The 26,269-nt window shown below is 43.3% G+C and overlaps 1 protein-coding gene across 2 annotated transcripts in view; it reads left to right on the top strand.

Moving 5' to 3' along the window:
• DNAJC21 (DnaJ heat shock protein family (Hsp40) member C21) overlaps positions 1-26,269 on the top strand; it is a 718,487-nt gene that overhangs the window by 432,163 nt on the left and 260,055 nt on the right. For both annotated transcript variants that reach the window (XM_044070174.1, XM_044070166.1), the window contains exon 8: positions 12,628-12,789. In XM_044070174.1, coding sequence (XP_043926109.1) covers positions 12,628-12,789 — 162 coding nt within the window. The remainder of the gene's footprint in view (positions 1-12,627; positions 12,790-26,269) is intronic.

Here is a 26,269-nt window from a genome sequence, read left to right as displayed (position 1 = left end):
CCGGGCTCTGTACCGACTACTGAACCGCTGATTACTTCGGTTCCGACCAGTCTAGTTCTGGGCACCTCGGCACCAACCTCACCTTTACAGACACTGGCTCCGATGACCTCGGATCCAATTTTGACTACTACCTCGATCTGTGACTTCGGCTTCGAGTCCCCTCTCAGTGCCGACCTTACCATTTACGCAATTCAAATCAGAATCCTCAGCTCCGTTGAGTTCCTAACCACGGACCAGGTATTCATCTTCTGTGGATCCGTTTGCCGGACAAGCCTACAGTCCCTTTCTGGACCTGCCTAAATCCCCTTCTGGGATATCTGTTTGGTCTGCCAGGAGCGTGTCCGAAATAGACTTTGTTCTTCTCGTGGGTCAGGTACTGACTGCAAGAGGAATCTCCATACCCTGTTCCGCTGTGGATGTTGGGATTTTTCCTTTTTTGACTCTTTTTTATATTCTCCTGATGGGGATCCTTCAGTTCTAAGGCCCCCTTGCCCGTTGCTTTCGACAGGACCCCTTCCTTCGGCACCGACTACTATGATGCCTGAAGCATCTAAGCCCTGGTGGGTGTCAGTTACGATGGCAGCCCATCTTACTCAACCCCTTGCTTCGGGGTGGAATATTCAGTTCTGGCCCCGGCACCGACAGCTTTTTCGGTTCCCGTGTCAGATCCGAGAGTTATATCCGCACCGAACCCCTCTCAAACTCCAGTCTCAGAGGTGGGCCGTTCGGAGTGGGGTGTGACTCTGGTTCCGATTCTGTCCTCTTCGGTTTCGGGCTCCCATCCCTCTTCGGGTGGGCCCGTCTTCCGGATTATGGAAAGGGTGCTGGCGGCTAGCAATCCCCCTCCTTCAGCTCCACCTTTGGTATCCCCCCTAACTCATCCATTGCCGGCCCTTAGCAGGGGACCACTAATCCAAAGCACCCCCCTTTCTGAGGCCTCTTCGGATATCCCTACCGAAGAGCCCCCTCGGAAGAGAGTGTGTAAAAGAAAATACATGGACTCACCTGAAGAGTCCCTTACTGAGGATATGGATTACGATGATGGGGAAGGTTCCCCTAGATCACCCCCTGATGATGTTTCCTTTGGGGATATCTTGGAGATTTTGAGTCAGCGGGGTGACTGGAAATCTTCTTCCCCTTCCCCGGAGGAATCCATATTCCTACAAGCTTTCCGTTCCCGGCCCACTACTTCCTGGGTGACCCCTCCTGCAGATGAGTTGGACAAATTCATCATGCAATGAGCGTGGAAGAGTCCGGATTCAGTAGAAGCTATCCCCAGGAGATCAGACAAAGTACTTTCTCCTCCAGAGGATCAACCCAATTGGTTGAAAGGCTTGCCAGTTGACGCTGTGGTGGTGGCGGCCTCAAAGAAGGACCTGGCGGAAGAGAGTCCTGCTGTTCATCTGCCCAACAGGGAGTCCCGGGCGGTGGACAGGTTAGGGAAGTGAGTTTTTACTGCAGCAACCTTTGCCGTACGTTCGCTGAATTTCCGGGCACACTACGAGACTTTAGGGAGACCTTATTTCCAAGCTCTCTGGTAGCCTCGCTGGTCAAGTGTCGGATGGAGCACGTGACAAAGTGGCTTCCCAACTTGCCACCCTTGAAGCGATTTCGAATTCCTCCATGAGGTTGCTCTCACGCAACCGAAGGAGCAGCTAGAGCAGCAGGTGCTGGAGTGGTTGTCTGACGTCCTGCCTGGATGCGCATTTCTGACCTACCGGATTCCTTCAAGTCTTCCTTTTTGAACGCCCCTATTGAGCCCGCAGCGCTTTTTGGTTCTAAGGTCAGGGATACTTTGGCCAGGTGCGAGCAGGACTGAAAGACCTTGTCTGCCATGGCCTGCGCTTCTCCAATCCTCAGGGTTCCTTCTCCAGGAACCAGAGGAGTGGAAAATTGTGGCACAAGAAGTTGCAAGGTTTCTTTTGTGGAGCATGTGGTGAGGACTCCTCCAGAGGCAGAGGGGGGTCCAATGGTGAAAGACGCCCCTTTAGGGGCAGAGGGGGTTACAGGGCTCCAGAGATTCTTTCTCCAGTAGGGCCTATCAGCGCTCCTGAAGCGTTGCCCAATTGCTTTCCTCTGGAAGCAGTAGGGGCGCATTTCTCTCTGCACCAAATAGCCTGGTCCTCCATTACCGACGATCTATGGGTGCAGAGAATTATCACCAGAGGCTGTCACATTCCCCTCAAATCCTTTCCAAGACCTCAATTCTCCCTTCCCGACTTACCACCCAGTCAAAGGGAGGAGGCAGCTTCCGTAATCAAGAAGCTTCTAAATCAAGTCATCCAAAAGGTCCCCCCAGATCAATGCGGATTAGGGTTCTACTCCAGACTCTCTTTGATGCCAATAAAGACGGGGGACTGGAGGCCCATCCTGGATCTCAGTTGTTTGAATGAGTCAGTCATACAGACCAAGTTCTGCGTGGTCACTATTCAATCCATCCTTCCATGCCTTCGGGAGGTTGTGTGGATGTGCTCTCTAGATCTCTGGGATGCGTATTACCACATCAAAATGGACAAATGCTCCAGGAGACGTTTGCGCTTGTGGCTGGGTGCCAATCATTTTCAATTCAGTGCCTCGCCTTTCCATCTCTCAATGGCCCCCAGAGTGTTCACGAAATGTCTAGCAGTTGTGACAGCTCACTTGAGACTTCACGGATTCCAGGTGTTTCCTTATCTGGACAATTGGCTCCTCTCCGCCCCCACCAAGCATCTACTGACCAGGGCCCTTCACTACACTCTGTCTCTGACGGAGTCTCTGGGTATTACTATCAATTGGGAAAAATCAAACCTTCAGCCCTCACAACAACTGGAATTCATAGAGGCTATGTTCAACACTCAGCTCGGCCTAATATCTCTTCCTCATCACAGGCTCTTAAGACTGAGAACACAAGTGCAGGTGATACTCGACCGCAGGAAAGTTCTGCAGGCGCTGGGTTCCATGGCGGCAGCCATTCCCATTTTTCCGTTGGCCAGACTTCATATGCGCCTGTTACAGTGGCTTCTTCAAACTCAGTGGATACACAATCATCATCCTTTGAACGCACTAATCCTCATCACCTATCTCTGCAAACAGGATCTCCTATGGTGGATGAGAATGGATGAAAGTCTTTGGTGTCGCCCCTTTCAACCTCTTCAGCCCAACACCACGGTGACTACGGACGCTTCCCTGATAGGGTGGGGGGGCCACTTTCAGGGAAAATCAGTTCAAGGCACGTGGTCTCCTCTAGAATTCAACTTGCACATCAATGTTCTAGAGCTCAGAGCTGTTACAAGCTCTCCATCCTCTTCTTCCTCTCGGACCGATTGCTATCCAGTCCAACAACATGTCTGTGGTCTGGTACATCAACAAGCAGGGAGGGACTAGATCTTACCCCCCTTTGCCGCGAAGCTATGAGAATTTGGCAGTGGGCGATAGCTTCCATCCGTTTTCTGATTGCCATACACATCCCGGGGAGTTCCAAAGTGATTGTGGACAGGCTGAGCAGATGCATCCTGCTTCCTCACGAGTGGTCTCTCAACCCGAGAGTGGTGGAGGAAATTTTCAGCCACTGGGGCTGGCCTTGCTGTGATCTGTTTACCTCCCCCTCCAATATGAAGTGCAGCAGCTACTTTGCCCTCTTTCCTCCACAGGGGGAGTCCCCGAGAGATTCTCTGATTCACGATTGGCCTGCGGGTCTCCTGTATGCTTATCCTCCCATCCCCTTGATACCCTTGGTCTTAAGGAAAGCTACTCAGTTGAGAAGCAGAATGATTCTCAGTGCTCCGTTCTGGCCTGGACAGGTTTGGTTCCACTTCCTTCAGCCACACCTGCTCCGACCTCCTTGGATCCTGGACTTCTGTCAGGATCTCATTTCTCACCCCCCAAGGGTTGTCGTCTCCAAATCTGACCACGAGCAAACTGACAGCTTGGTTGCTCCACTTCCGTTAGTAGCCAGGCTTGAATCGTTCTCTTCCTCGGTACGGAATATTATTTTGGCCTCCCATAAGCCTTCTACCAGAAAACTTTATAAAGACAAGTGGAAATGTTTTTCCTTATCGGCACAAAAGCTGTCTCTGGATCCTGTTTCTGTTCCAGTAGCTACGGTTCTTCAATATCTGACCGAGCTTTTCCTTAATGGGGCTTCTGCTTCCACGATTCGGGTGCATCTAGCTGCCATCTCCAATTTCCATGATGGTTCAAACAGAATTCCTATTATATCTTCTTGTCTGTGTAAGACCTTCTTGAAGGGGATTTTTCATTCTAGACCTCCCATTAGGCAACCTGTGGAATCATGGAATCTGTCTAGGGTGCTTCAAACTTTGGCTCTACCTCCCTTCGAGCCGGCTGCAACCTGTGATGTGATATTTCTGTCCTGGAAGACCTTGTTTCTGGTGGCAGTTACTTCAGCCAGATGTGTATCAGAGCTGCAAGCATTATGCATAGAGTCATTATTTGATTTTACATAAGGACAGAGTATCACTTCGCACCAATCCCACTTTCTTACCTAAGGTGGTTTTGGAATTCTCTATTAATCAGTCCATTGAGTTGCCCGTGTTTTTCCCTAATTATACCATCAAAGGGGAATAATGTCTCCATTCCTTGGATGTCCACAGACAGTTACGTTTTTATTTGGACAGGACAAAGTCATTTCGTAAGTCAGATCAGCTTTTTGTTACCTTTGCGGGCTCTAGAATGGGATTGGCAGTGTCTAAGGTTACCTTGTCTAAATGGCTTAGGGATTGCATCTCCTTTGTTTATTCTCTGGAGGAGGAATCATCTCCTGGCCGCATTAAACCTCATTCCACTAGAGCTGTGGCCGCTTCTGTCGCCTTTCTTGCTAGGGCTTCCATGGATGATATTTGTGCAGCCGCCACTTGGGCTAAACCCCATACCTCACATTCATCACACCCTCCCACCTTCCCCCGCCAAAGGCTCCTGGCGGATCTTTGGGTCATTTCTGTGTGTTAGGGTGTTTGCGCAGAGATGGCCTCTGCCTTTATTTCTGTTTCTAATATATGTTTCTACTATATGTTCTGCAAACTTGATCTGAGGTGTGGGATGAAGGGCATTGTGGGTAGTAGCGTGGCTTGAGAGTTTGGTGTACGCTAGCTTGGTATTTGGCCGACTCCGTTCCGAGGGTTCGGAACCATACCAATCAGTGATGATTGGAAGATAATCAACAACTCAGATGGAACATTATGGTAAGATACAACTTCATTTTTAAGATGCATAACTATTAGGAGTGAAAAATGCAGACTTTCCTTCAAGGTGTTCTACAAGATATACGCGTGATATGTCTTTCTGTGATGAAACCATATTGAGAACATTGATGGCGTGGGTTACATTCTTGAAGGTAGATTGTATATGTCATGCAAACCTCTCAGCTAGCCAGGATTGCCCCAGGTTAAATTACAGGTGTAACACTGTCCCTCTTAACACCTCCAAAATGTAGTCATTTTTGAGGAAGGTGTGTTGAATTCCCTGCATACATTAGTGGCAAATAATAACAGTTCTACAAATGTGCACCTGTAGAACATGTGTAATAACTTACAATTGCATATTTTATGTCATTGTCACAGATTAATGTTGGTGGTATTTTAAAATCGTCCATGATTGTGCCAGCTTCTGTCTAATGTTGTCCATGAGCCTGTTGCTGTGTGTTCCTGATTGGTTGAGAGCTATGAGAGCATTTTCAGTCATATTCAAGCAACTCATTTTGCACACCTTCACAATATGCACCTACCCTTATTGTGTATGCCATCCTGGGTAAATGTCCTCTCTAGTGATCTTGTCAGGATGTTTACGTCACACGTAATTATCTTCATTGTTATGTAACCTTGTGTGACAGTCATATAGTGTACTATAATGTGTGATGATATAAATATACTCACACGGGAGGTGTAACCAGCATTGCGTACTGTGCTATGTACGTATGTGGTTAAAGTAATGTACTAACTTGTCTTTGTAGTGTACGTACATTGACATGCCCTTATCTGGTGTACAGTATCATGTTTCACATGTCCTGTTCCTCTCTGCTTTCCTGACATTCATGTCTATGGCCCTTTTAAATTTGCACATTTCCCCAGATTAGTATTTTTATACTGCATTCTGTGTACCCTTGATGATCACCTCAAATCCTTTTTTTCAGTATGCCAGCAACATGTTGCAGTGTAGATTGCATTGAGTACACTTTTCTGTAATGTGTTACTACTGCATTCATTTTAGCCCTGGTGATCATTGTGGCTGATCACACAATTCCACCGAGTAAGTTTGCCCATAGATAAACTTATCTGCCTGTTGTATATACCTTCGTGCTGCTTTACGCAGTTTCCTATCCAGCAAAACTATTGCTAGTGATGAAATCTCAATTATATCCTTGTAAGCTCAATGCTCAGCATGCATATGCAATCAGCACTGCTACTCATAATGCAAATACTTAAACTCCGTGTAGGATTTTTGCAAATCCTCCACAGAGTTTATTGAATCCCAGGATTACATCTTTGTTTTCATTTGGGCGCATGTTTTGGCTGAAAAGGGTCTTTGGATGAGTTTACTTATTTGGTTAAAAAATAAATAATAAAAGAAGGCACCTTCATCTGCAGAAAAAAAAGGCCAGACAATGACATTTGAGTTGAAACCCATTTTATTACTGCTATAAGAGTTTCCTGACATTTCTGCAAAAGTTTCATCTATGGAGACTTTTTTTAAAATCAGTATCATATGGAACTGTCCATTGACTTTTTATTCCTTTGTTTCTACCTGTGAGTATTAGCAGAGAGAGAGAGGGTTCTCAGTATGCAGCTAATTAACATATGTTGAGCTTTATGATACTTATCTTTACAAACATTGTTTACAATTTGTATAGCTAGAGTTTGTATCCCCTAATCCTCTGTAAATAATTTAGGATTTTTTCTGCATCCTGTAATTAGAGGTTAGACATCAATTTCTGTTATATTTAATACTGTTACAGTTATTTGTTGGACATTCTGTACTTTATGGAAAAAAGGCAGAATGTTTTCACTGTGTTTGTATTTTACTTGATGTGGGGGCCTTTGTCTTGTAGTATAAGTCACTGTAGTAAGACAGTTGTGAATTATTGCAGAATTTTTCTGTCTGCATTTTACTTGGTTTGGGAACTTTAGTCTAGTCTTATACTAACCACTCACAGTAATAAGAGCATTGTGAATTGCAGCAGGTCTCATTTGTTGCGTATCTGCTGCATTATTTTCTGTTTGCATTTTACTTAGTCTGAGAACCTTTGTCTTGTAGTATCACTCACAGTAGTGACAGAATTGTGAATTGCTGCAGGATTTGAGACTTGTATATACACTTACACTGCAGTTTTACTATATACTGGTTGGATTCCTCTCTAGCTCATCTCCTATAACTTGTGCTGAACTGTGCAGTGGTGGTTTATAGTGCACTGTATAGATGCAGGCAGCTAGAGTTGTAATTTTCCATATAAAACCTTCCTCTGCTGTTTTCTTGATTATGTATATGAGTGTAGAGCAGTTAGCTTGCCCACTGAGAAGCATTACCCCAAGAGTGTTGTTTTATATCGACCCTAGATCTCTCCACCAGCCCAAGAACTCCAAACTCCAATTGCACCACTCCTCATAGATCACAAAAGAGAGAGGATCCAGACATGGATGTGTACTTTTCTAATGTCTCTGTAGCCAGCCTGGTGGAAATGGGCATCCTGAGACAACGTAGCCATTGTCTCAAGTTTACTGACAACCACCTTTTTCTTAATCAGACTGATACAGTGTGAGAGAGCTGTAATTACATTATGTCTTTGGAGGGCATTCTCTTGTCTACAGACAGGTTGCCAGTAACACACACACCTACTATGGATCAGACACATGAACGCATGTATGTTGAGGCTGTTAAATCCAATCTACCAAAACCTCAAAGGCCTCCTATACTCTGCCCTTAGCATCCTCCCAAAATGTCTACAAAGATAACACTCTACAGGACACACACAACCTCGTCTGAACCTCTTAGCCCTTAAGGGAAGCTGCCACACAACCCAATGTATTGATCATTGGAGACTCTATTGTGAGACACACTGATTCTTCCCTCATGGCTGAGCAAGAAGACAGTCACAGTCAGTTGCCTGTCAGGGACAAGGATCTGCCAGATCACACATGCACTCAGGACTGTGTCATAGTTCATGTGGGTGTTAATGACCTGAGCTGTACCTTCCTGGACTATATGAAGAAAGACATGACAGAGCTTTGAAATTATTTGTCCCAGGCAGGTATGAGCCTAGCATTGAGCAGTATTCTGCCTTCTCCAGGGATGATACCGCAATCAACAGAAGATGATTGACCTTAAAAATTGGCTTAGTTACCAGTGTCATTCTAAGGAGATCCAATATTTGTCAGCTTAGGAGAACATGATTGACAGACCATGCTGCTTTGCCAGGGATGGTCTGCTCCTGTCCCCACTAGACTTTCAGATATTCACCAAAGCATTATCCACCCCTGTAGTGCCTTTTTTAGGCAATGCCAGTCTGATAAACCTGCAAAATAAACTAAAGGTGTCACTGCTCAGTGCTAAGAGTCTGAGCAAGAAGCTCCACTTCCTGGAAGCACTCCTCGCCCTAGAGAGTGCTGACATCTGCGCAGTTGCTGAGACGTGATTTAAAGCCATGTAAGGCACCTAGGCAATACAAGGCTATAATGCCTTCCACACACTTACACTGGCTACTGCACAGCAAGGGACAAGAGGTGGATGTGTATCAATCTACATAAAAAGCACACGTCAGTATTGGCCAAACAATATGACATGCTTGAGCTACTCCATGTCCAACTAACCTTAGGTAAAGTCCCTTCCATATGCTTCCTAGCTATAGGTCCCAGTCTGTGACCCAGGCTAACCGTACAACTTTCTTGAATGTAGTGCAGTCACTCAGTTCAACGCAACACCATATTTATGGGTGATTTCAACTATCCCACCATAAACTGGGGTTCATGCACAACCGCTAACATGCAGACTCAAAGATTCCTGGATTTTGTAAATGTTAATACCCTGGAATAGCTAGCCTGCACACCTGCTAGGGGTGCAAATATCCTAGATTTTTTACTCACAAATATGAGGGAACATGCCACCCCCCCTTGTTTAATGTTCTCACTGGTCTGATCAGATCACAAAGTGGTCACCCTTGAAGTAAATATAAAGGCTGAACTCCCAGCAAACCCCAGAATATTTAAAAACGTTTCCAAAGCTAACTACCTCCTATTAAGTGATAGCATAGCTAAATTCCAAGCCCTTCAAACTCGGAGAACATGGTGGCCTATGGGGAAGGGTTTATGGAAATCCTGTACAAGCATGTAAACTACTGCATAGAAACACTGGTACCAAACCAATATAAACTTAGGACAAAATTCAAAAACAAGCCCCCTTGGTGGACCCCCAGTATAAATAGGTTGTACAACCAAAGAAAAAAAAAGAAAATCCTGTCCTTTTGGACCAAGGTCCAAGCCCAAAAGACAAAAAAACTCCCTCATCAGTCTCACCAAGGCTTCCAGGCAAAGGATAACCATAAGGCATTTTTCAGTTATGTACACAACCTTAAGGAGAACATCCAGCAGTGTGCTGAACTAATAATAAATTAAACTTCCTATATTGAACCAGGGATATAGCAGATTTACTGGCCGATAAGTTTAGCTCCAATTTCACCCCCCCGTCTCCCCTAGCCCCCCCGAAGGAAATACCCTCTACCATTTCTCCCCCAACTATCACTAAAGAAAAGGCTCTCACTGCACTCTTTAGAGATAAAAACACTGCATCAGTGGGTCTTGATAATATCCCAGAATGCCTCCTAATTAGCTTGAAACATGACCTGTCAGGCTCACTAGAATCTCTATTTAAGCATGCCCGCTAGACAGGTTTTGTCTCTAGAGAATGGAGGACTGCAACAGTCATCTCTCTATACAAGGGCAGACCTAGGTAACTACAGACTCCTAAGTTTGACTAGTCTTATATGCAAGGCCATGGAAATAATTATCTTGGACCTGATAAACAAAGGCATATAAAGTTTTCAAACACTGAACCCATCCCATTTCAGATTCAGCAAGAGCAGGTTATTCCTACTAAATTTGGTAAAATTCATCGAGAAGATCACTACAGCCATGGACGAGGGCTAAACTGTACATACTGCTTACCTTGTGCTGGGAAAGGCATTTGACACAGTACCTCACTTTGGTGTTACAGACTAGCTCACAAGTTTAGACATAAATCCCTGTGCCACCCAATGGATAGCCAAATGGCTCATAGACAGGGTGCATGAAGTTAGCGTGGGGACATCCATCTCCACCAAGAGGCCTGTTACTAGTGGTGTCTCATAAAGCTCGGTACTGGGACTTCTGTTGTTTGGAATAAGCTTCTCTGAAGTCAAGGCAAATGTAATTTGCTGATGACTGCAAGTGACTCATTTACTCCCCCAGCGATGTAGATATCCTCCTTGGAGGGTCTGGGATAGATAGATAACTGATGCCAGAACCATGGCTAAAAACTCAGTGCAAAAATATGCATAATTTTACCTTTTGGGAAGATGACCACCCCTGCAAATTACAACATTGATAACACTTTCCTCAGAGTAGACCCACTGGTCAGGGATTTGGGAGCTCAGGTTGACAGTAACCTGAGATTTGATCACCATGTATCCATTGTAGTAAGAACATCCTTCTACATGGCACAACTTATAAGCAAAGGCATGGCATCCTAATCGAAGGCGACCTTAACATGACTATACTCCGCTCTCATTAGACCATTAATCGAGTACAGTACATCCTTTGGCATGTACTTGATCAGGCATTTGTACCAGCTGGAGTGGCCACAGAGGTTCTTCACTAAAGGTATTTAGAATTTAAATAATATGTACTATGTAGACTGTCTTAAAGCCCTGTCCCCTGTACTCAGTCTCATGTAGTCTTCTGAGGGGTGATCTGTGCCTAACCTAGAAGGCATTCTGTGATCCAGCCTTGATGTCTCTCCTACACATTCACAAAACAGATGGTAGTAGAATTACCAGATCTAAGGATCTAAACCTCACCTGTGACACAATACATGCTGGCGGGACATGTATGTGTCTCAGAGATTACTCCTTTTCTGGAAGACTCCCCATTCATGTGAAGCAGAGCTCTTCCTTAAGCCTGTTCAAATGCAGTTTGGATCAATCAATGGAAAATTGCAAATTCACCACTGGCTTGCCACTTGTGGCCCTTATAGATAGGGTCAGTTTGTAGACGCCCTGAGGCACAGGCATATACCAAAGCCATTCTAGCCCACGGGTGTTGATAATTGGGAAAATCGGGGAATGAACAGCTAGGCTTAAAAAAGACTCTAGGGCCATGAGCCTAATAAACTCATGATCCTGTGTAGGTAATATTTATTCTGATATGTAAAACCTACAGACGAAAGAAAAAGGTAGTGAATAGGTAATAGTTATGCTAAGAAACTATTGAACATTCACAGTTGAAACATTTGCAATTTGAAAAGAAATATTGCAAAACCTTTAAAGGGACTTTGCCTGTTACCCCAAAGTGCGGTGACCTCAATGTTTGTTGTGTGGGATAACAGAGAGAAAAAGAAAATCTTCATTCTTAGTACATTACATAATCTTTCACACTGGGGTTTATGTAAAATCTTAATTTTAATGCTTTAAAAGTGTCTTGCATTACAGGACCAATTTTGGAAAAGAACCTTTCCTTATAGTATTTGTCGTTGACAGATTCATGACTCTCAGGTCTGTGTGAAACCCATTTTGTTTTCCAAATAAATCACTAGGTAAGAGCAACATAGAGCCAGTGCAAACAAGCTGTCTATTCCTGATTTGAGGGTGAATGCTTTCTTCTATTAAAAAAAAGTAATAAATTACAGACATTAACAAATGCTCAAAATCCAGGCTTGTGCAGTTATCCTTCAGTAAGTTAACGTCATAAAAGCCGAGCACCCACAGTACATAAATCACAGCTAAACAGCTAATAACAGCATTTTCATAATAAATGATCTGTGAGTGTTTGCGCATTCTACTATGGGAGCGTATCCATTGGCAAGCTGTTGTCTTTAGGACTGATGGCTTTCTTCTCCCTTAACCAGCCTCCTGTTATAGCATTTTAATTTTTAATGATTTCTAGCACAATCCCTGCCTCCTGCTCCCACTGACTAGAGGCTGATTGGTAGCATGGATTTTTCTCCACTAATTAATTAATTCCATAGTCCCCTAGCCAAATGTGTAAGCACTTGTATATTCTTTATTTTGGAAATCCTGTTATTATTGAATTGGCTGTGATTTGTTTACTCTGGATGTCCAGCTTTTATGGCATTAATTTGCTGGAGGATGTTTTGCACAACCATGTGTTTTGAGCGCATTCCTTGATGTCTGAAGAACTTTGTAGAAATGAAAGTGCTCTCTAACAATTTACAAGTAAACACAGCTTGTTTGCTTTAACTCTGACTTGCCCCTCTATAGTGTTTTGTTTTATTTTAGTTCTGGTCTTGAACATCAAAGCCCCACAGTTTTTAACCATTTATTTTGTGTTTGAAGCACTTATAAGTCCTTTAATTTCTTCTCATATTCACTAAATGATCTTTTAGCCAGTACTGGCAGAATCCTGGTAACTCATTTTAATCTTGTTGTAGTATGAAGAATCATGAAAAATCAAAAAAGCACAGAGAAATAGTGGCATTACTAAGACAACAGATGGAAAAAGAGGACGAGTACCACATGGAGCAGACAGAAGAACAAGAGGTTGATGCAGAGGAGGAGGAAGATGAAGAGATGAAGGAAATACCTCGACAGAAGTATGTAGTAACACACATACTGTTATAGATGTATGCTGTACACAGTGTATGCTTGTTTTATTGAATATGTTTAGAATCCTGTTGTGCTCTATCTACATTTTACTTTTAAATTTTATTTCAGAAAGAACTTTTCAGTTAGGAGTGTTATCAATTTCTAACACTAATCAGCACCTTTTTCTTTACACTTGTATGGACTCAGCCATATACAGCACCTTTACTTGTGTAGATTATTCCCTCTGTGGACTCGGCCACATTACACCATTGCTGGTGCAAAGTAGACCTTCCATTTTTTTGCTGTTTTGCTGTCATTGTATTGGGCTTGAACTCGAAATTGCTGGAAGTACCTAATCAATCTGATTGTGGGAGATCTCAGTAGTAATCCAATAACATATAATCTTCTAAGTCATGGAAAGTTTTGTAATTGTCCATTTTTTCTTTTTTTTCCTCTGGGACAATGCTGTTTGAGGGGTTGCCGACATTCATTCCACTGGGGCTTATGGACAGGCATCCCAAGCCAGGTGAGAGCCCTACTACCTTGGCCATTCCTACCCAGAAGTTCTATCAACTCATTCATTCTCCCTCTGGTGAGAATTTGTTGGTAGGGAGTGGGCCAGCTTCAGGCCCACCAGAGTGGTTTGCTCTCTGTATACCCATGGAACAATCCTCACAGCTCCTTTAAGCTCCATATGTATCGCTGCTCATCTTTGGAAGCAAGTATTGTACCATGCATAACTTGCTGGTGTCTCCAGTGCACCCGACTGCAATGTGTGTTGAGTAGACTTGTAACTGTAGGTGTGACACCTAGTTCTCTTACTAGGTTATCAGCAATGTGACAAGCAAGAGTTACTTTGCTCCCCCCAGGATGGAATAGTTGACAAAGATGACTCATTCCCATCCTCCTCCTCCTTGCAGCACAAGTGCACCTGACTGCAGTGTGTGTCGAGTAGACTTGTAACTGTAGGTGTGACACCTGGTTCTCTTACTAGGTTATCAGCAATGTGACAAGCAAGAGTTACTTTGCTCCCCCCAGGATGGAATAGTTGACAAAGATGACTCATTCCCATCCTCCTCCTCCTTCCAGCACCCTTGATGCTAGTTGAACAAGGATCAGTGGCATAACAAGTAACACTCTCACCTTTGGTACAAAAGGATGAGGGTTCTGTTCCCACACCAGGTAGCTAGACAGCTGACACTACAGTGCAACATAAGGGGGGGGGCTGCTGCATTCCTTAGTGTGCCATCCTTCAGATGAGACATCAAACTGAGGTCCCATCTGCTTGAGTTGGTGATAGCTGAGGTGGTTGTAAAAGGTCTTACTTCACATGAGTCGGGGGAAGTTCTGTGATGCTGTGGCTAAATTTCCCCTAATCTTATAAATATCACCTTGGGTTTCCCTGAAAGATGCCACTAGCCTACTAGGACTAACCCACGTTTTCAAACAATCAATAAAATATAAACTAAAAAAAAAGTTATTTGGACTCCAGTCAAAGCTTCATCCCGATGTACATCTCTGCACCACAGAGCAAAGGCCATTTTTCTGTAGCATTATACCCTCTTTCGTATGTCAGTGCTAGTCTCCCTTACTGTAATGCCTTTCATTTAACTAGCATGGGTCCCATAGGTAACCAGCAGTGGCACGTGCTCAGCTGTGTTCTTGTTACTTACAAACAGTAGCCTACTCCCACTGCATTGTCATTACATTTGTTCTGACATTTATCTTTAATGGGCGGGTATTATTATTAATTTATAAGAATAATTATTTTCATTAAGAATTACTTATTTAAATTTTTTTCTATAATGGCTTCCCAAGCTGTTAATTAATGCTGTTCTGGAAAACGGTGTAGCACCTTAAAGCAGTCTTCTCAGAGTTTATATTGTTTTGAAGCATACCACAGAATAGATACATTTTTTCGCTGTAAACATGTTAATAAGACTACTGAAGTCAGAAGATTAAATATTCTGTAAGCATTTCTTTTACAGAAAAAAAAAAGTTGTGGAGTGCAGTCAGTCAATGGCTTTCATTAATTTGGTTAAATTGCACATGAAATTTGTGAAATAAAAAAGCTATAAGTAATTATTCTTCTAAAAATTAATCAAAGCAGCACAGACCTGTTCTTTCTGTCTGCCGAAGTCAGAGAGGCTTAATCAGTTGGCTTAAGGTGACAAGAGCAGCCCAGAAAAATAATTTTTCCTAATGGAGAACCCATTTTGTTGATGCATTAGGACCACAAATTTTCAGATTATACTTCATTGTAACATGTATTAGTCCATTCTCTGGTAAGGGAACTGATGCAGATTCTACTAGCAACACAGATATGTTTTTTTTTTTTTGTCATTCAACTGATGTTGATAATGGAGCCAACACAAGTGGGCTCTTACATGATAAAAAATGTTCAGTGTTTTTTTACCCTTAGTCAGAATTTTCTCCGAAAATGCTTTTACAACAGATTGTTAGGCTTAGAGTACTAGCTTGCACAAACGTTCCTAAACAGATCACAGATAGTCATCTAGTGTTACATTTGGCAAAATGTACTCTTAGTCTGTACAATAAGGAATAGGAATTTCTTCTCCCGCATTTTTTGTCAGAGGGAAGAGGCCTTTTATTTGAAATACGCTGATTCCCCTCAAGAGAGACATATATGGTGAGGATTTTTACACCTTGGGCAACTTCCAGAGGATATGTCCATCATGGTGATAGTTAAGTTTAATGCTGAATATTTGACTGGATAATTTACACTCCCCCTTTACTTTCTTAGAAAACATGTCGGTTGCTTTGCAAGGATCATCAGCAATACTTAATCACTCACTAGTTTCTTCCTTTATAGATATTTCCAGTTTGTCCTCCTTGTAATTCAACTTTTCAAAAACTAACATCTAGAAAGCTGATAGAATATACAGAACTCCTAAAAATCCTAAAAACGGGCCATATTTTTTACAATAGCAGATTTATCAGCTTTTACTTTGAAAATTTTGTAAATAAATGAGGCAGTAACTTTTGGTATTCTTTGTAGTCACTGTTGCAGAACAGATCTTTGGGTCTTCCTGCCATACAGAAGCATGTAACCATCCTGATTCCTAGAGCCTTTACCTCTTTCCCAGCTTACAGACATCTGAGGACAGCCATCTGAATGTCAGGGTATAAAACGGGCATCCATGAGTGACATCAGTATTCTTTACATTAGGGATCTGCTACCAAGGGTGGTCTGAAATCTAGCCAATATACCAAAGCCTTTAGGTTGCCTTAAGCTATACTGTACATCACACTTATGCTCCTTGAATAGCGTAGAGCATAAAGGTGACGTCCGGATGTACCATTCTCAGAACTCCTTTGCCAACACGATGCCAGGGCACTTCTATGGGATAGGCTTGTAAAGGCTCCAGGGCCATTAGCCTAGTACATATCTATGAACCTATGACAGTCCAAATGCCATCACTGATCGTCTCTCTGAACATCCATTCTGTTACTGGTTCAATAAGCTGTTTCAGATAACTGTCCCTTTCAGATTTTTTTTACTTATCCTTTTATTGTTGCTTGTGTGGTTTCATGTCATCCAGGAAGGGTAAATGCCAGTGGGAGACAGATTCCCCATAAAGGTTGCCACAACCAATGTCTTTTTATCTGCTTAGGTGCCTCTCACGACCATACATCCTGTTCTATTTGTCAGGCTTTTGCACCTAAAACCCTTCGGAGTATATATCTGGTGGTGATGGGGAGATGAAATTTGAGCTGAATTTGTCAGCCAGCAGATTTGCTGCGTATTCTAGCTGAGTATAGGTGATGTCATTTACAAGTAATACTGCATATTGTTGGGTGTTGCCCTTAATATTGTGGACATAACTGAAAAATGCCATATGGTTATCCTTAGCTTTGGAGACTATTTTTACCTAAAAGTCTGCTTTCAGAGACTTGACTAGTTTCCTGATTTGTTTGTTTTACACTATTATGGGACTTTTTGCTCTGTTGTGCACATTCACTCTTATTTCTCGACAGGATTTTCTTTGTTTTGTTGCACAACCTATTAATACCAGAAGTCCACTAAGGTGGATTGCTTTTGCAGTTTGACCTGGGCTTATTTCAGTCTGGTGGTGATATTTCTATGTAGTTGTTTATATGGTTGCACAGGGCTTTTATGTATACCTTTGCATAGGTTTCTGTGTTTTCTGGATTTGGGGGAGTTTGGAAACTAGCTATGCCATCCCTTAATATGGAGTAATTTACCTTAGAGAAGTTCTTAAAGTTTGTGGGATTAGGTGGGGAGGCCAGTTTTACCTTTATTTCAAGGGAGACAGCTTTGTGATCTGATGTTACCAGTGAGGACATAACACAATGAGGGGTGCAGCACTCTCCCATGTTTGTGAGTACCAGATATAGGATATTTGTTCCCTTAGTGGGATTGCAGACTACCCACTCCAGGGCATTTGAATTTACAAAATCAAGAAATCTTTGGACCAGCATGTTAGTGGTCATGTATGCCTCCCGTTTAATGGAGGGGTAGTTAAAATCACCCATGAGTGTGGCATTGGACTGGATGGTGAGTGATTCTCAGGTATGATGTATGAGTTTTCTGGTTCATGGTCGAGGGCCTGTAGCTAGGAAGAATATGGTAATGGATTTTTCCCATGGTTAGTTAGACATGGAATAGCTCAAGCATGTCATATTGTTTGACTGGCCTTAGGTGTGCTCATAGTTATCCTTAAAGCTAAGGTACTGCAGCAGTGATCATCTGAACATATTCCGTTATGTTATGTTTACTTACGCAATTGTACTTTCTTTCTTTGGCAGTAGGTTGTTTCAGACAAGTGGGTCCTGAATGTGATCCACCTAGGCTTCTGATAGCAATGGGAAGGATCTTCCTCCTTTCTAGGGGATTCCTTCTCATATGTCAGTTCAATCTCTTCTCTTTCCTCCTGACTTACGGTGTATGCCTTCTTAGAGGGATAATAGGAGAGCTGTTCCTCCTCCTCCTCTGTTAGAGGCAAGTTTATTCAGGAAGGTTTCTGGTCCAAAGAAAGAAAATGCTTGGAAACCAGTTTTGGATCTTTCCATCCTGAACCAGTTTGTGGTAGTGCCCAAGTTCAAAATGTTTTCACTTCACAACCTGCTCCCCTTCTTCCTCCTTTGAATTTCTCAGTGAGCTTAGATTTAAATGATGTATATCCTCACATTCCTATTCATCCACATTTCAGGATTTTGTTAAGGTTTTCTGTAACCGGTTCCCATTATCACTTTTCTGCCCTACCCTTTGGGCTATCCACTGCCCCAAGAGTGTTTGCAAAGTGTCTAGCTACTGTGATAGCTCACTGTGGCCTGCAGGGTATTCAGATGTTTTCATGTTTAGACAACTTGCTTATTTTTGCAGAGTCTTTTTCAAAGTGTCAGAAATCTCTCTCTTGGGTCAGGGATCTCCTACACAGGCTGGAATTCCAAGAGAATATTCAGAAGTCTTTTCTGACTCCTTCTCAAATGATTGTTTTTCTGGGGTGCCTGCTGGACACTCGGTACAAAGAACTTTTCTTCCACAGGAAAAAACAGATCTATATTTAGATCCATGTATGTGGTTTTCCACTCAGACTTCAGTCTCAGTAAGGGAATTCTTCTGGATTCTAGGTATCGCAGCATCCATGAGTCCCATGATACCTTTTGCTAGACTGCTCATGAGAAAGATACTTAGTATCTGAAATCTCTTTGGTTGTAGCACCAACACCCATTGACTTTTCACATTCCAGTCTTGGGATTTGTAAAAGAGATCATGTGGTGCCGACATCAGATTTCTCAGGATCCAGGTTTCCCATGCTCCCCTCTACTCCAAAGTAGTCTGTCACAACAGATGCATCAGACTTTGCTTTGGAGAGCAGTGCCATTGCCTTTAAGTTCAGGATCTTTGGGACAAAAAAGACTGACCAAGGCTCATAAGCATGAAAGAGATGGTAACTCTTAGAAATGTTCTCAACTTTCTGAATCATCTGTTGTCCTCAGTACCTTTCAAGTGTTTACAGTTAACACCACAGCGATATAGTGCATAAGCAAAAGGGAGCCAGATCTTATCTCCTGTGCAGACTAACCATGTTAGCATTGGACATAGATTTACAGCACAGACTCACTCTACAGGGCATCTTGAATCCCATCAGAGCAAAACTCTGTGGCAGACAAGCTGAGCATGACCAGGACAGATCCTCGTAAATGAAAACTGAATCAGGGAATCTTCCAAGATTTGATCAGTTCCTGAGAAGCATCTCAAGTAGATCTGTTTGCCTCCTCTCTAAATAATCAGCTGGTGAATTTCTGTTCCAGGACTCCATTAACAATGCTGGGAAACCAGATGCCTTTTATTTTCCTTGGACTGGAATGTTCCTATATGTTTCCTTGCTTTCCACTGATTTTTCAGGGTACTTATGAAGATTCAGAAGGACTCCTCAAAGATCATTATGATGACTCCCTTCTGCCCCAGGCAGCAGTGGTTCTATTTCTTTCAGGGGCTATTATCACAAGCTTCCTCATTGACTAGGTTTATTCACACAAGATCAAGTGTGTTTCATACATGCTGACCCCAAACAACTACAGTTGACTGCCTGATTGATAAGGTCTCAATACCTTTTGCCACACTTTTTTCTGAGAAAGTGCAACAGGTGCTAATGGAGGCAAGAAAGTCTTCTACTAGAAAGTCATGTATTAGTAAATGAAAAAGTTTTCTAGTTTGTGCCAACAAATGAACCAGCATCCATTTAGGGATAGTATTTCTCTGGTGGTACAGTATTTGTGAGAGTTACTATTCTATGCCCTGTCTTACTCCTGTACCAAGATTAATCTTTCGGCCATTTCAGCATGTCTGCCCATGTGTCCCCCTCTTTCAATTTAGTTACCAGTTAAAATGTTTTTGAAAGAGGTCAACATAAGAAGTCTCTGGGAAAACCAGTGGCTCCTCCTTGGGGTCTTATTTTTTTGTGAACCAGTTGTGATAAGACTGACTTGAGGTTCTTTAATCTGACTTCTGAAAGAAGATTCTGTGTTGCAAGCTCTTATGGTGGGTTAACCTAATTTCATTTTCCATAAAGACAGGAATTCTTGAGAACTAATCCTTCTTGTATGCCTAATATGATACAACAGTGTACATTAAGCCAGTCTATCCTTCTCCGTCTTCTTTTCAGAACCTAAAACGTAAGGGAGTGAGGATGCTTCATACCTTTTATGTCCACAGACATCTCAGGGAATATATTACAGCACAACATTTTTCAGAGCTTCTAATCAGTTGTTTATTTCTTGTGAAGATAAGTAAAAAGGAAAACCAGTGTCAAAATGGACTATTTCCAAAGGGTTGTCTCAGGCTGTTAGCATTATTTCCACCACAACAAAACTATTCCAGGCAGAGTCATGGCTCACAGTACCAGGGCTTTGGGTTCATCCACGGATTTTTGGAAAGGGGTAGATTCTAGAATTTTTCTAGAAGCAGCACCATGGTCCTCTGTGCACGCTTTTCCAAAGCACTATTAACAGGATTCCTTCTCCAGGTATAGGACAGGCTTTGCTAGGACCATTCTGTAGAGGCTCCTGGACCCTTCTTCTACCTCCCAGTTCATGTAGGCTATGGAGGCCTACCCGTATAGCTTAGGCTCCTGCAACAATGATCATAATGATGAACATAGTATAGTTGTGCTAGTAACTTTACTATAACAGTAGATGTTTGGATGATCACTGTTGCAGTAGCCACTCCCTCATAGATGAATACTAGGCTAGTTGTTCTGAATGGCTATTTTAAGCCTAGCCAACAACCCAATATCAGAATCAAACCCTGTACCATGTATCTATGAGAAAAAGACCTTGACCATTATACCAAACCTCCCCACAGAAAAAAATAATCCAATTACCTGGTTCAAGTGAGAATAGAACCTATAGCCTTCTGTAACAAAGGTGTGTATGCTACCTGCTGAGACTACTTCCCTTCTTGACCTTATTTTTGTGATTTTTATACCATGGTGTAGACATATAGTGTTTCTTTTTGTTAGCAATGTCCTGTGAGGGTTTAGCCTCCCTCTCTCAGTTATGAAAGCTCTGATGGGCTTAGCACCCAAACCTGACTTTTAGTCAGCTAAGCTCAAGATAACTAAACAGTGTGGGCACATGGAGAGTGCCCTGAAGCTTTGGAAGTCTACCATTTCCCATTTCTTATGTCCTATGCAGGATATAACCCATGATCATTCGAACATCTGCTGTTATGGTAAATTTAATTACATAAGTATACATCTGATGTTGTCAGTCTTCACTCAGTCCTTGACAGAGGGCTCGCTTCCGAGCCTCAGAACAGACTCAGCCATTATTCCAGCTCATGTCTTCCAAGCAGTCGAGCCAGGCTATACCCAAAATGCTCCTCTCAAAATTACCTCAGATCTCATTTACTGCTTCGTAGGTCAGACGCGTTTGTCCTGCTTTCAAGCCTTGGCTTGTTCTAGTAAGTTTATTTCTATTTAAACCATTATATCTATACATTTTTGCTTCTTTTTCTTCAATCTTTTCTCTGTTTACCCACTCTTGTTGTAGCTTTGTGCATTTGTGTTCTCTTCTTTTACCATTGGTAGTCTCTTCAAGTACCATTGTTGGTACTTTTCTTCCCTTTATTAGCTCCTGTCCAGTCTTTGGAGCTCACGGTTCTGAACCTCCTGGCGTCAACTGTCTCTGTTCTGGTAACATCTTCTTCTCCAGTTCCGAGAGCTGCCTTGAGCTCCTCAGAGTTTTCGGCACCAGAGGGCTCCCTGGGTCAGGACTCTCTGGTCGGCTCCAAGGTGCGGTGATCGGTTTCCTTAGTTTTGGAACCATCCATGTCCATCTGTGCTTCAGTCCTTGTAGCATCGACCCAGGCTTCTGTTTCGGGGACCACCGCCTCGGTGCAGGGTGTGACCGTGGTTCTGAAGACGTTGATTTCTGTTCCGGGCTCCCATCCCTCTATTGGGGGGGGGGTGTCTTTCTGAATTATGGAGAAGTTCTTGTCCATTGTGGAGTCATAGTCTTTGTCATCCCTATTGGGACAACTGTCTACATCCCCTCGACCTGAGCTGCCATCGGTCTCATCCCCGGGAAAGAGGGCACAAAGGTTCCAGGATATACCCACTTTGGTGGTTTCCTCTTTAGACACTTCCCCGTATCATCCCCCTGAGGATGTTCCTGCGAAGAAGTGCAAGAGGAAGCACTTAGACTCCCTGAAGGAGTGTTTCACCAAAGATACTGATTTTGATAAATGGGAAGGTTCCCCAGGTCACCCCCTGATGAGGTTTCCATCCTAGAAATCCTGAAACAGAGGGGTGGATGGCCCTCCACCCAACCTTCCTTGGAGGAGTCAGTATACCTGGAGGCTTTATGTGCCCAGCCCTCAACTTCTTGCATTTCTTCGCCTGCTGACGATCTCATTAAATTGATCGCTCAGTGGGCACGGAAGATGCCTGATGCCATTGAGCCAATCCCCAAAAGGCCTGAACGTATTTTATCAGCCCCTAAAGATGAGCCTTACTGGTCCAAATTAATACCCATTGATGCCATGGTTATAGTTGTGGCCACAAAAAGGGACCTTGCCGAGGAAAGTCTGACTATCCTTTCTCCTAACAAGGAGTCTAGGACTTTGGATAGATTTGGGAAGTGCATTTATGCTTCAGTGACCTTTTCTATCAGGTACTTGAGTTGTATGGTGCACACTACAAGACTACAGAGGGATCTGATCAAGGAGCTCTCTGATATCCTTGAAGGAGCAGTGGCTGAAGGGGTACGGACCAAAGTTACCTCTCAGCTAGCAACTGTTGGTGCAATTTCTAACTCGTCCATGAGGCTGATTGCTCACATAGCTGAAGGGACTACTAGAGCAGCAGGTTTAGGCATAGCCATTAGACTGCATTCCTGGATGCACTTGTGTGACTTTGCGGAGCCATTCAAAGCATTATTTGTCAACGCTCCATTTGACGGATCTACTCTTTTTGGTCCCAAGTTTAAAGACACTTAAGCCAGATGTGAAAAGGATGGTAAGACCCTTTCTGCCATAGATGTATGTTTCTCTGCTCCTCAAAGGCCCTACTGCAGAGAATTGGAAGACTATGGTTTAAAAAATCCAAAGGGCCTTCCCAAGATTCCCGAGGCAGAGGGGGAAGCAGTGGAAGACGCCACCCCAGAGGCAGAAATGGATCGCAAAACTAGGGGTCCAGTGAAACTTTCTTTGGTACTTCCTACCAGCACCCCTGAACAGGTGCCCATTTGCCCTCCTCTGGAGGCAGTCAGGGGCAACTCCCTCTGCACTTATCTGCCTGGCAAACTCTATCTTCGGGCAAGTGGGTGCAGGGAATAATATCCACAGGTTAGAAAATACCACTATCATTTCCCCCATCACCCCAGAAAAAAACTCCCAGATGTTCTACGCAGTCACAGGGAAGCAGCAGCTTTAGAGATTTAAAGACTGCTAGACAAGAGTCATCCAGAAAGTCCCACCAGACCAAACAGGAACAAGGTTTTACTCAAGGTTCTTTTTAGTGCTCAAAGAAACAGGGGACTGGAGATGGATCTTGGATCTCAGCCAGTTCAACAAGGCCATTCAGCAAACCAAATTCCGGATGGTCTCTGTACAGTCAATACTTCCATTCTTGGAAAAAGGTGATTGGATGTGCTCTGTAGACCTTCAGGACACTTATTACCATATAAAAATGGACAAGAGCTCCAGGAGGTATCTGCACTTCCAGCTGGAACTAAGTCATGTCCAATTCAGAGCACTGCCCTTTGGTGTCCCCACAGCCTCCAGGGTGTTCACCAAATGCATGGCAGTAGTCACAGCTCACGTCAGACTGCTAGGATTTCAAGTGTTTCCTTATCTTGATGACTGGCTCCTTACCGCTACCACCAGGCATCAGAACGGGCAAGAAACTACACTCTACACCTCTGTACATCTCTAGGAATAACCGTAAATTTTGATAAATCAAGCTTGCAACCCACTCCGCAAATAGAATTTATCGGAGCTCGTTTAAACACTGTTCAGGAATTGCCTCCCTCCAGAAAGACTTCAATGCATTAGATCACAAGTCAGTCAAATTGTACGAAGCAAAAGGGCTCCAGCAAGACTAGTCCTACAAACCATTATGCTCTGGCAGCGTCAATAACTCTCGTTTCCCTAGCAAGATATCACATGCAAATTCTGCAATGGTTGGCACCTACCAATGTCTCACCCAATCTTGATTACCAATAGCTGCAAACAGGATCTCATGTGGTGGCTCCACTCCGATCAAATTCTCTCTGGTCGGCCATTCATTCTTCCCCAGCCCCAAGCTATAGTGAACACAAATGCCTCCCAGATGGCGGGGATTATCTGGGAAGGACAGTCCAAGGCAAGTTGTCCCAACTAGAGGCCAACTTGTGCATCAGTGCTTTAGAGATGAGGGCAGTGCTGCTAGCATTGGAAGCATTTCAAGACGTCCTTCCTGTCAGGACAGTAGCTATTCAGATGGACTATATGTTGGTAGACTGGTACATCAACAAACAAGGGGGAAACAAATCTTACCCTCTGTGTTGAGAAGCCCTCAGAGTTTGACAGTAGGTGATTTCTTACAACCGCTTTGTTACAGCAAAGCACATCCTGGGGAGTTCCAATGTGATAGCAGACAAACTGAGCAGAAACATTCTCATGCCTCATGAGTGGTCTCTCAATCCTGTGGAGGTGAAGGAGATTGGGGCCAACCTTGCTGCAATCTTTTTGTGTCCCCCCTAAACAAGTGCAGGAGTTACTTTGCCCTAATCTGCCCTCTGGGGAGTTACCCAGAGACACTGATCTCCACAATTGGCCTTCCAGTCTCCTCTATGCCTTTCCCCCAACACCCTTAATATCCCAGTTTCTAAAGAAAGCCAAAAGGTTGGAGAACTTAATAATCCTCAGTGCCCCCTTCCGGCCTCGACAAGTTTGGTTTCCCTTCCTTTGGCCTCATCTTCTTTGGAAACCATAAATTCTGGACCCAGCTCCAGATCTGCTGTCTCATCCAGAGGACATGGTGCATCTGAATCTCCAACATCTCAAGCTCACTGCACGGCTTCTCCAATTCCCATGATTGCCAGGCAACCTTACTTTCTTCTCCTGTCCAGCAAATTATTGTCACTCATCACAAACCTTCTACTAGGAAGCTCTATCAAAGTAAATGGAAAAATTTGCTAATTGAGCCCTTCAGAATGGACTAGACCCTTATTCGACTCCTATTCATAAGATCTTTGATTTTCTAGCTTCCCTTTACCAATCTGCTTCCTCTACTTCAACAATTAAAGTTCAACTAGCAGCAATTTCGAACTTTCATATAGGTCTTCATTGTGCATCTCTAATGTCACACAAACTTTGTAAAGCATTTTTAAAAGGTCTCCTAATGTTAAGACCTCCATTTAAGGAACCCATTCCTCCTTGGGATATAACCTTAGTTCTTCAGGCCCTTACGATGAACCCTTTAAAACCATCAGTGACCTGTGACTTAAAATATTTGTCTTGGAAAACTTTATTTTTGGTGGCTATTACATCTGCCAAAAGAGTATCTGAACTTCAGGCCGTATCCTGCAAACCTACCTATTTAATATTTCACAAGAACAGGGTTGCGCTTAGAACAGATCCAACCTTTTTTACCTAATTTTGTTTCGGAATCTAACATTAACCAAACTCTACAATTGCCACTCTCTTCCTAATTTTTCTAATAAAGGAGAGTATGCCTTCACTTATTAGACATCCAGAGACAATTTTGTTTCTGTCTTCACAGAACAAAGGATTTTTATAAAATCTAACCAATTATTTGTGGCTTTCACCTCTCTCTCGAGAGAGAGAGGTAATTCAGTTTCAAAGGTTACCTTGGCCAGATGGGTTAGAGACTGCATAACCTTCATCTGTCATTCTAGAGGACTCCAACCTTCATGTCCAGTTAAAGCCCATTCAACAAGAGTGATGGCAACTTCTGCAGTTTTTCATGCCAGACCATCTTTGGACAATATCTGTGCAGCAGCCGCTTGGTCATCTCCTTGTACCTTTATCACTCATTACAAATTAGATCAATTCTCGAGGGGACGGCATCATTCGGCTCTGTGGTGCTTAGGAATATTCTCCTGTGAAACCTCCCAAAACTAAAGTAGCTAGGGACTCTGTCCCACTGTCAAGGACTGAGTGAAAATTGACAATATCAGATAAAGAAGTTATGTCTTATCATGATGTTCCATCTGTGTTGTCGATTTTCACTATTCCTTGACATCCCCACTCACCTTCCCCCAGCCTGAGACTCTTAGTAGACCAGATTTTTCCTTAACTAGCTTCATATGATGGACACATATCTGGTCTCTGACTATTAGATCTATTAATTTGACTATAATGTCTGCTTGTCTGTCTACAACTATGTTGGGCAAACTCGATCTGAGATAATTTTCAGAGGAGCATTATGGGTAGAGCCTGGCTGGAGAGTTTGGAAGGGGTGAGCTGGAATAACATCCGAGTCAGTTCCGATA

Source organism: Protopterus annectens, chromosome 1.part0 (genome assembly GCF_019279795.1).
Source record: "Protopterus annectens isolate FY-2018-M chromosome 1.part0, PAN1.0, whole genome shotgun sequence".
NCBI classification, from domain to species: domain Eukaryota; kingdom Metazoa; phylum Chordata; order Ceratodontiformes; family Protopteridae; genus Protopterus; species Protopterus annectens.
Note: the sequence above shows the minus strand (reverse complement) of the source record. Positions and strands in the feature narration are given on the sequence as shown.